This window comes from Elephantulus edwardii, unplaced genomic scaffold (genome assembly GCF_000299155.1).
Source record: "Elephantulus edwardii isolate Elephantulus edwardi_28Jun2011 unplaced genomic scaffold, EleEdw1.0 scaffold00106, whole genome shotgun sequence".
Lineage (NCBI taxonomy): Eukaryota > Metazoa > Chordata > Mammalia > Macroscelidea > Macroscelididae > Elephantulus > Elephantulus edwardii.
In genome coordinates, this window is record NW_006399856.1 from 664,156 (window position 1) to 674,890 (window position 10,735).

The following is a 10,735-nucleotide window of genomic DNA, read 5'->3' on the forward strand; positions in this document are numbered from 1 at the left end:
TCATCATAAGAAGAAGGTACTGGGGCATTATTTAGATAGTGTAATTTACAAAATGGCCAAAAATATATTTTATGAAACGTATAAAATGGGAAAAGGTCATAGTTTAAAACACACACACACACACACACACTCATTCACTCATTTATTTCCTCCCTTCCATTTAAAAAATCAATGTGTCGTCAGTGTTCTCTGCTGACTGTGACACATAGCAACCCTCTGAACCGCAGACTGGAACCCTGTGCTATCCTGCGCCATCTTCATGATCTCTGAAATGCTCAAGCCCATGGTTACAGTCACTGAATCAATCTATCTTCTTGAGGCTCTCTGTATCTATCTCTCACCCTTCACCTTTTCCCAAAGCCTGGGCCCTTCTGACAACATCCTCAAAGTATGTGAAGTTTCACCATTTTTGCCTCTGGGGAGCACCCTGCTTTCACTTCCTCCAAGCTCCAAGACCAACTTATTTGTGCTTTTAGCAGTCCATGGGATAGTCAGGTCTCTCCACCAACAATTCAAAGGCATGGATTCTTCTTCATTTATCCTTATTACTGTACAACTTTCAGGTGCATAGGAAGCAATTGAAAATGCCATGGCTTGGATCAGGCGCACCTTAGTCTTTAAGCTAACACCCTTGCACCTTAGCACTTTGAAGAGGTCCTTGACAAATTTCCCCAACGCAACTTGTCTTTTGATTTGTTGATTGCTGCTACCATGGGTGTTGACTGCGGGTCCAAGTAAAATGAAATCATTAACAGCATCAGTCTTTTCTTGGTCTAGGTTTCTCATGAGCGTAATTAAATGTTCTAGGATTCCCATTTTTCTCGCAACATTATCCATAATTTCTTATGATCCACACAGACAACTACTTTCGCATAGTCAGTAAAATAATACATATTCATTAAAAAATGTTAAACATACCAGTATGAAGGGAAGAACACTTTAAAAATATTTTTAAATAGAAACAACTTTTATTACTGTCATTGTCTTCTAACCCTCCATTTCCACTCAAATATATTTTGTCTTTATGTACTTGGAAAAACAATTGCAAGCCTTTACTGAATGCCTACAATATACTTGGCTTTGATTTAGTGATTAAAAAAAAACTTTGTTAAGAATTGCAATTAAGGGGAGCTCTGGTGGCCTAGTGGCAAGAAGCTGCACTGCAATCCCAGAGGAACACGGTTCAAATCCACCAGATGCTCTGCCGGAGAAGGAGGCACAATATCCTCCTGTACCAGTCAGATCTGATTTGACGGTACACGCACACAAAATAATAAAATTTAAAAAAATACTTAAAAAAAAAAGGAATTGCAATTAAGAGCTTTGGTGGCCTAGTGGCAAGAAGCTGCAGTGCAACCCCAGAGATGCGTGGTTCAAATCCACCAGATTCTCTGCTGGAGAAGGAGGAACAGTCTCCTGTACCAGTCAGATCTGATTTGACGGTACACACACAAAAGATAATAAAATTTTAAAAAAAAGAATTGTTATTGTTATTAAAAAAAGGAATGGCTATTAATGCCTTTTTAAATGTTTGGTAATATTTAATAAGTAAGTGATTTAGGGGAAGGCTTTCTTTTTATAAAATCATGATTTGAATGAAAATTTACAAGGCAAATTAGTTTTTCATATATATTTTTTGTTTCATAACATTAATTACAATACCCACAATGAAATCACACTTTCCTACTTCCTCTCTGTAATTCTTGTTTCCACTAATAACTGCCTCTCTGCCCGCCTGCCTATGTGTCTGCTGCTGCCTGGACTTTTTGGGCACCTCTCAGTGTCTTTTCTTTCTTTAGTGATATTGTGTTGATCACTTCCTTATTCAATACTGTCTTTCTGTTAACCATATGTGTTTAATCTCTATGTACTAATTTTTACTTCCCTCTCCCTCTTTTTCTATCCAATGAGCCAAGAATGATTGTTTTCTGCATGCAAACCTTTCTTTAATTTTTGTGTATGAGTGGACAAATATTATATTTATAACTAACTTATTATACAATACTTATAACGAACTTAATTGCCTTCAGTCTGATTTTCTCTAGATTCATCCATGTTCTGCAGTGTAGTCTTTATTTTGTAAGCTATTAATATTTAACTACTACTAACTTAGTCTCCTTGTTATAGCTCCATTCATATAATTCCTTCAGTTTGTGTTTTTCTAGGAATTTGCCAATGGTCTAACTTATTTGCACACAAATGTGCATAGCATTCCTTTACCATCTTCTGTTTCTGTAAGGTCAGTAGTGACATCCCTTCTTTCATTCCTGACTCTAGTCATGTGAGTTTTCTCTCTCTTGCCAGTCTAGGTAAACATTTTTCCATTTTTTGGATCTTTTTTTAAAAAACCAGTTTTTTATTGTTTTCATTAATTTCTACTCTAATATATTTTCACCATGTTTTGTGTGCTTGCTTCATTTAATTTACTTTTTCTAGTATTTTAAGATGAAAATCTAGATTATTGAGATCATTCTGTGTTTTAAATACACAGCCATTAATTTCTCTGTACTGACATACTTTGGGCATGTTGCCAGGAAGGACTAGTCCTTGGAGTGGGACATCATGCTTGGGAGGTTGGAGGGACAGTGCAAGAGAGGAAGATCCTGGATGAGATGATCGATTCAGTGACTGGGATCAAAGGAGTAGGTGTGTGAGAGACAATGAAATTGGCTGAGGACAGAGCAGAGCTCAGAGCTGTTGTATGGTAGGGTCACTGTGAGTTGCAGGTGACTTGACCGCACATAACAACAATCAACTGCTTTAGCTGCATTCCATATGTTTTGGAGTATTGTATCTTTAGTTTTATGTCAATGAAAAATTTTCTAATTTGTTTTCTATATTATTTAGGAGTGTTGTTTCATTTTCCCCACTTATTTTGACTTCCCTAGAGTTATTTGTTACTGATTTCTAATTTCATTTCATTGTAATCAGAGGGCATAATTCTTTAATAATTTTTGTTTCATAACCCAGCATATGGTTTATCTTGGTAATGGGAAGAGAACAGGAATCTTCCAAGAGTTCTGATGTAACTGGGAACAGGCAGGAAACAGGAGGCCCGGTGATGGCGCATGGTTGGTTATAGGTTCTTGACAGGAGGAAGGGGACAAAATCCCCACACCGTGCAGTTCTGGGGCCCCTTTTTGCCAGTGGTAATGGGGATCACACAGAGTTTGAGAGCTCATTTGTGTCAATGGGTAGGAGGCGGGTCCTGAGGATTGGCCATGGGCATTGGGGGATGCTTAGAAGGTGCCAAGCAAGGTCAAAGGGGCTCCTATCTCCAGTCCCTCTATGGTGCGTTGTTTTCGTTTAAGGGTGGGGAGTGAGGAGGGCGATTATGCTCAGGCATCTCCATTGAGCTTGAATGTAAATCGGCACCACCTTTCTATTCTCAATTTAACTAATGGCGTCTGGGCATTCTCCACAACCTAGCTCTACGAGTTACTTAGCCGTTCTCTACCTCAATTTTCTTATCTGTGAAGTGGGGATAATGATGATAATAGTCTTTCCTAGAAGGATTGAAATTAATCTCATAAACGTGCTTAGCGGCTCCTGTTTTTGGCCTGACTAAATAAGCAGGTCAGAGAAGGTTCTGGACACACAGCCCAGCGCGAGGAGGGTCCTGTTTATTTCCACCAACCCGCAGCCTGGGAAGCGCGCCCTCTCTCCCAGCGTCCAGCGTGGTTCCGGCCCGCGGGTCTGGCTGGACGCGCTCTCCGACCCGCCTACATCTTCTCCCAGAAGGACGCTTTCCTCCCGAGGGGCTGCTTCCAGGGCAGCGGGCGGAAAGGGCTGGACCAGTCGGAGGAGCGCAGCGACGGGCTCTCCTGGTAGTGCACCGAGAAGGACCCAAAGTACTCGGCCGCGAAGGTGACCACGTCTGCAGGCTGGCGCAGCAGCAGGAAGAGCATGAAGTCCGAGATGAGCGCTTGGGCATCGGGGTGGTGCCGCAAGTAGCTGGAGTGGCTGAGTCGGAGCTCCTCCTGGCGGGGACGGGGCTCCTGAACCAGAGCGTGCCCGCGCCCGCCCTCCTCCTGCGCCCCGGACACCAGCGCCCCTTGGCCCTTCGCAGCCACTAGGAGGGGCGCGCAGGGAAGCCGGGCAGAGAGGGGCGTCGGTGCGTAAAATTACGCAGACAGGAGACAGAAATGGGGACAGCTGCATGGCCGGAGCGCCTCCCCCTCACCTTTCGTTCCAAGAACCTCGAGTAGAGCTCCATGTCCTCCTCCCACGCCAAGGGCTTCTTCTCAAACACAGGAGGCGGCTCCGGCTCATCTGGATTGGGGAGGGACGAAATCTGGCTTAACCCCACCTTGGAACTTTCCTAAACACGCATGGCTGCTCACGTGTGTCAGAGTACAACTGCTCCCTAGGGTTTTCCATGGCTGGCACTTTAAATCAGTAGATTGCCAGGACTTTCTACCCATTAGCCTGGGCTCTTCCCAGCACCCAAGGATTCCAAGAACTTCCTAGGATCCCTCAGACAACAGGCTCAGGTAAAAGCCGGGGACTGACCATCTGGGAAGGGTTGCTGAAAGGCAGTCCTGGAAAAATTCTCCCTAATTGCCTCGAGGTGGGGCCTGGAGGGCATCTGATCTCAGACTAGAGCCCACCCATAGGCCTGCTCTTCTGCAGGCCTCTGCACCCAGGTGTCCCTCCACCTCCCCTCCCTCTCCAGCAGCCGCCCTTCACTCACCCTCCTCCCTCAGGATGGGCATCTTGGTGATGATGCAGTACCCTGGGGACCCCACCTGGACTCTCTTAGCCAGGTGCCTGGAGTGTGACATGGAAGAAGGCGTGGGAAGGGGAACCTTCTCAGACCTACCCACCACCCTTCAGGGACCTGCCCTGCCTCCCTCGCTCCTCTTACGGTGCCTGGGTCTTGTTCTTGTCTGTATCCCTGATAATACACAGGGCTGACAAGAATTGGGCTCCTGAATCACTAACAGAGATGTGTTTGGACTGAGGCCTTTCAATGTGCAGCCTCTAAGGAGGGAGAAACAAAAACCCCCAGCAAACAAACCAGGAGCCTCTTACTATGGGAAATTAAAAATTGAGACAATATAGTAACTATAAAAATTTTACAAACAACTAGCATTCTGATGATATTTCTCTAGGTTCCGTACCTCTTTTGGAAGGTTAGGAAACAAATTCTCCTCCATTTAGATTTTTTTTTTAAAAGGGAGTCCTGTTTGTTTAGTGGTAAGGGGCTGCACTGCCAACCTGAAGGCATACAGTTCGAACCCACCAGCTTCCCTGAGGAAGAACTAGGGGCAGTGTTCTCCTGTGTGATTTACAGCTTCAGGAAACCCTCTGGAGGGTCAGCTATGAGTTGGCTGTGACTCCATGGTATATAATAATACAAAGCTGGTATTATTATTATGTGGTGCTATTGTCCTTTGTTGACAGCCGGGCTGTGTGCTACAGATGATTCTCCCCACACTGACCCGATCCAGTGTAAAGTCTCTCACAACTTGGTGTTGCAAAAGGTTAAACCCAGCCCCGGTGAGAGCCGCTTTAGTGATGCTTTAGAGCCCACGGAGGTTGGCTGTTGCTTCTCAGCCATTCAGGGTTCTTTGGTGAGGAAGGATGGGGAACACGGTGAGGATTAAGAGAACGTGCAAATAGAAGAGAAAGGGCAAAGGGTGTCGATCCAGCAAGAGATGCTCAGATCTCAATGATTCCTCTTCCTGGTGGTGGCCTCAGATACAGGTGGTGTTCCCCTTGTGCCATTCCCAACCCCATCACTGAGAACTCAGCTCCATGCTCCCCACCACCCTTGTTCTCACAGTGGCTCACCCATCGCGAAACAGGTAGTACTGGCAGGACATGGGGACACCCTCCTCCGAGTGTACCGTCTGCTCCACGATGAACACTTCCTCCTGCTGACTGCCCATCTGGAATGTCTGGGAGCCCAGCGGTTGCTGGCAGCAGCCGGAAACAGAGTAGGGGTGAGGAGGATGTCCTCTAGGGTCTCCCACAACATTTTACTGTCAGGTTTTTTTCCTCCTTGTTCATTCATTGTTGACTAATAGTAAACAAACCTTGTTTGTCCACAAGATTTGAGTCATACTCACATTCTAACTTGAAGGTCTTCTTAAATCCTGCTTCACCCTGCCTTGCCCCACCCCTTCCCCACACAATCTCTGAGCAAATACTTTTGTTTGGCAGATTCTTTTACAGAAATGATGATCAGTCAGTTAGATATGGGGATGGGGGAGCAGGATGGGCTCTTGGGACCACAGGGATTGGGGAGCAGGTAGTGAAGCCTTAGAAACTACTAAGGTAAAATATGTGTTTCAAAGAACACTGAGGGGAAATGGCATGTGCTTGTCTGTGTTGAAGGCATTGCTGTTTGCCTGTTTGTAATAGAAAGAGTGAAATGTAATTTGCAAAGTTGATTAAAAAAAAAAGAAACAACATCCCCTTAAAGTGGCTTACTCTGTGTTCAATCAAAGACATGGTTTTATAATCATATGCAAGTTCTAGGTGTGTTGATTATGAAACGACAGGCAAAATAAAGAGACACTCTTCAGAGCAGAGAAGTAAATATGACAATCAGAAAGATAGCATTTAGTGATTTTAAAGAAATGTACTGTTTAAAAGCATTCTTCCATGTTTTCTTTTTCCTGAGCTGACTTTTGTGTAGAAGGAGTTGCTTTGTTCTTCACCCTGTCTCATGTTTAATGATTGCAGTGCAGCTTCTTACCTCTAGGGCCCCAGAGCTCCCTTGTGTCTCATATTTAATCTAACAAAGTCATTCTTATGTTTCTCTTGCCCTCCAAGCCCCACCACTCCCATCTCTTGTTTATCCCCTATCTCTACCCATCCCCCCCTGAGATTCAGCTATCTTTTCTTCCATTCCAGACCCATCTGGACTCCTGCCAGGGCTGGGGGTGGGCTCCCTCACATAGGTGGAATAGCAGAGTTTCCCCTCCGTGTCCAAGGTCAGGAAGCGGGCATTGCTGGGCACCATCTGCCGCCAGGCCATCAGCCTCAGCATCACCAGGTTGGCGGCCTCAGAGATGAAGCCAGCAAGTGAGTTCGAGGAGAATGCACTCCGTTCGCTCTTTACTTCCTGTTGAAGACAAATTTATGTCAGGATCTTGAAGCTGAGAAGATGTGGAGAGAGGGTCCAGACAGGGCACATGGCCGAGGTCAGTTCTCAGCCGAGTTTCCAGCCTGACCCAACCTTGTCCCAGCTCATGCTTCTGAAGAAGTTGTGGAGGATGGTTCCTACCTGGCTCTTGTCCTTACCTCCCCTTCCTTGACCATCCTTGTCATGGCCAGCTGATCTTCTTGCCTCATTAAAGTGGTCTTTCTTTCCATTGGGAGGACAAGGAACTAATAGGCAGAGCACGGAAGAGGAGAATCAAGGAATCCCTAAACTTTGTTATATAAATGGGGCTTCCCAATCCCCACCCCTGGACCATCTTGTCCAATTTCCTTTACAGATAACTAAAGTGATATTTTGAGGAAAACCTTTCATACATTAAAAAACAAAACAAAACAAAACAACCTAAAGCCTCAAACTCATCGCCATCAAATTCGAATCAACTCATAGCTGACCCTCCAGCAGGTTTCCAGAGGCTGCATCTCATGGGCAGAAATTGCCCATCTTTCTCCTGCAGAGCAATTGATGGATTCAAACTGCCTGCCTTGCCAGCAGAGCTCCTTGTGTTCTACATCGTAAAACTAAAGATAGAAGACTTATTATTATACAATATAATTAAAAAGCAAATTCACTTCAGATATGGGTTTTGGAAGATGGGAATAGTTTCTGGTATATGAATGCTCAACATTGCTAAAGTTAGTGAAGTGAACAGGAAGGTGTAAGGGTCAGAGAGCTGGAGGGTTCGGTGATGAACCGACGGCAAAGACCAGGCCCAGAGCCCCCACATCAGTAGCTCCCTGGAGATGTTGGATTTGGGGGCTATAGGGGGCCCCCCAGTGAGTCATCTGAGTTCAGGATTTGAGTGTCAGAAGTTGAAAAGTCTAAACTGCTAGACTAAATTTCTGGGCATTCTCAATACTTGAATATAGAATGTGTACTGTTGTTGTTGTTGTTGTTATGTGCCGTCGAGGCGTTTGCGACTCATAGCGACCCTATGTACAATAGCCCTAAACCCTGCTCTATCCTGTGCCAATCGCATGGCCTCTGACACACCCATCCCGATTACCCCAGTCACTGAATCAATCCACCTCATAGAGGGTCTTCCCCTCCTGCGCTGTCCCTCCACCCTACCAAGCATGATGTCCCTCTCCAGGACCTGTCTCTCCTTTCAACATGTCCAAAGTATGTCAGACGAAGCCCCAGAATCCTTGCCTCCAAGGAGTAGCCTGGTTTAACCCTCTCTAGGATGGATCTGTTTGTTTTCTTGGCAGTCCATGGTACATTCAATACTCTTCTCCAGCACCACAGCTCAAAGGCGTCAATTCTCCTTCTATCCTCCCTAGTCATTGTCCAACTCTCTGATGCATAACAAGTGATTGCAAAGACCATGGCTTGTATCAGGCACACCTTAGTCTCCAGAGAGACACCATTGCTCTTGAGTACTTTAAGAGAGGTCCCTAACTGCAGACTTTCCCATCATAATACGTTTTTTTTTATTTCCTGGCTGCTGGTGCCAAGAGTGTTGACCGTGGAGCCAAGCAAACTGAAGCTGTGAACAATCTCAGTCTCTTCGCCATCCATCCTGATGCTACCGATTGGTCCAGTGGTGAGAATCTTTTTCTTCTTGACATTGAGCCTCAGTCCATACTGAAGGAATGTGTATAGGGAAAGGAATTAACATTCCATATGTATGGAATGTGTATAGGGAAAGGAATTAACATTGCACTTTATTATCACTGTATTGTAGGTGGAAAATGCAATGTCTCAAATAAAGATGTATTTAAAATTGGCACCATAAAAAAAAAAGGACCCACTGTTGACCTGACCCAGGTTGGTTCATTTTCAGGTTTTATGTAGTGGAGGATGCAGGGTGACATTCAGCTGAGACCCACTGTGGCGTTAGCCTAAAAGTTGGCTTTTTTTCTAGCCTTTAGCTTCTGGTCTCCAGCTACCTTAACTACAGGCATGTGGTCTTGTAAACCAACATGGTCTTGAAATCAGCATCAGCTGTGGGACTAGGATAAATGAAAGAGTGCTTCCCACACCGAGCAGCAAGACCCTGGTGAGAGTGAAACCCTGGTGGTGGAGAGACTGATGTTGCTCTGGAGAAACTGTGGCAAGGTGTGATCTGAGGCTTCTTGCATTTGTGCTGGCCTCAGCTGGGTTTTGCTATTCTTGCCTTTGATGATGGAAGGGAAAGCTGCTTACTGAAAACCAGAAACTGGACTGAGAAGTTTGCTTGGAATTTTTGTTCTAAAATCTGGACTTATTTTGGGTGATATTCTTTGACTCCCCCACTCTCCAACTTCCTTTGCTAATAAAAACCCCATTGTTGGTGCCATAACTGAGTCAGCAATGAATAAATGAACTTTTTGCTGCTGGTGAGGTTCTGCAGGAATAATGGGACTGGGTTATAGGTTCTTTATCTGTTTTCTGCTCTGGGGCAGTGAGAAGTTGTGCTAGTCTTACTCCCTCTGGTGCTTTCAGCCAGCCCTGAGCCCTCATGTCCCGTTTCCCCCTTTTTAGAAATCCACCTTTTCTTCCTCCTTCCCAGAACCTCTATTCTCTCACCCTGGGGTGGTGGTGGGGGAGTCAATCAAGACTGAAGACTCAGGGAGCTCTGGTGGCTTAGTGGCAAGAAGCTGCACTGCAATCCCAGAGGCGCACGGTTCAAATCCACCAGATGCTCTGCCGAGGAAGGAGGGACAATCTCCTCCTGGACCAGTCAGATCTGATTTGACGGTTACACACACACACACAAAAAAAAAATAAAAAAAAAAAGACTGAAGACTAGCAGGTACCTTGATGTACTCCTGGCTGTGTTGCTCCATGATCTCCAATTTCTCTGAGAGATAGCCTGGAGGGATAAGGAGGTGACTATTGATGTCACAGGAGATGTGAGATGGAGACTATCAGAAGGGAGGGTGGGGTGCAGGCTGGGACACTTGGGTGCCTTCTGCTCACGGAAGTGTCAGTGGGTCAGCACTGCTCTTGACTTGAGTTTGTGGTTGTGATTGATCCCCCCCCAATCCCCACACCCTCTAATCCACTTTCTGATCCCAAGGTGAAGCCGAGTGGCGGAGGAAGGATGGGGTGATACTACCCAGGAGGGAGTTTCCACAGAGCAGTTTGTCCAGGAATCCACGGCTGGAGGCGTGTACAATGAGGCAGTATGAGATGACCCCAAACTCGTCTTTATATTTCCCTTTCTTCACGTCAATGGTCAACTCTCCCAGGGGCTCCCCCGTGTCTGAGACCATGGCTAGAGTCTCGGAGAACAGCAGAAGGTGTAGCTCTGAAGTCTCTGAAGTGACAGTCCCATGGAGACAGATAAAGCTTTGCTTCCTAGACCTCAGCCCTCTGCCCCCCAACCTGTTCCACCCACTCTCTCCTTAGCTGATGCCTTCCAGCTGGCCCCTAAGCCTCCTTCCTCGGCCTCCACAGCAGTCAGCAGGGAAAGACCTCTTCCCTAGCCTAGACCTGTGTGTCCCCTAGATGAAGGACAACAAACAGTGCCCCCTTTCAACTGAGTTTCAGAAGACTTTAAAGCTGAAAGGAAACAGATGCCAAGGACATAGCCCACTTGGGAAGGTCTCAGATTGACTTGACAAAACTTTTGTACCC

The 10,735-nt window shown here is 45.8% G+C and overlaps 1 protein-coding gene across 1 annotated transcript in view; it reads right to left on the reverse strand.

The window, feature by feature from the left end:
- Nucleotides 1-3,722: 3,722 nt before the first annotated feature.
- Nucleotides 3,723-10,735, reverse strand: part of CATIP (ciliogenesis associated TTC17 interacting protein) — a 7,437-nt gene continuing 424 nt past the window's right edge. The window contains exons 3-10 of the mRNA XM_006891943.1: nt 10,215-10,415; nt 9,913-9,968; nt 7,255-7,341; nt 6,908-7,075; nt 5,797-5,921; nt 4,694-4,770; nt 4,184-4,272; nt 3,723-3,980 (exon numbers count right to left, since the gene is read on the reverse strand). Coding sequence (XP_006892005.1) covers nt 3,723-3,980; nt 4,184-4,272; nt 4,694-4,770; nt 5,797-5,921; nt 6,908-7,075; nt 7,255-7,341; nt 9,913-9,968; nt 10,215-10,415 — 1,061 coding nt within the window. The remainder of the gene's footprint in view (nt 3,981-4,183; nt 4,273-4,693; nt 4,771-5,796; nt 5,922-6,907; nt 7,076-7,254; nt 7,342-9,912; nt 9,969-10,214; nt 10,416-10,735) is intronic.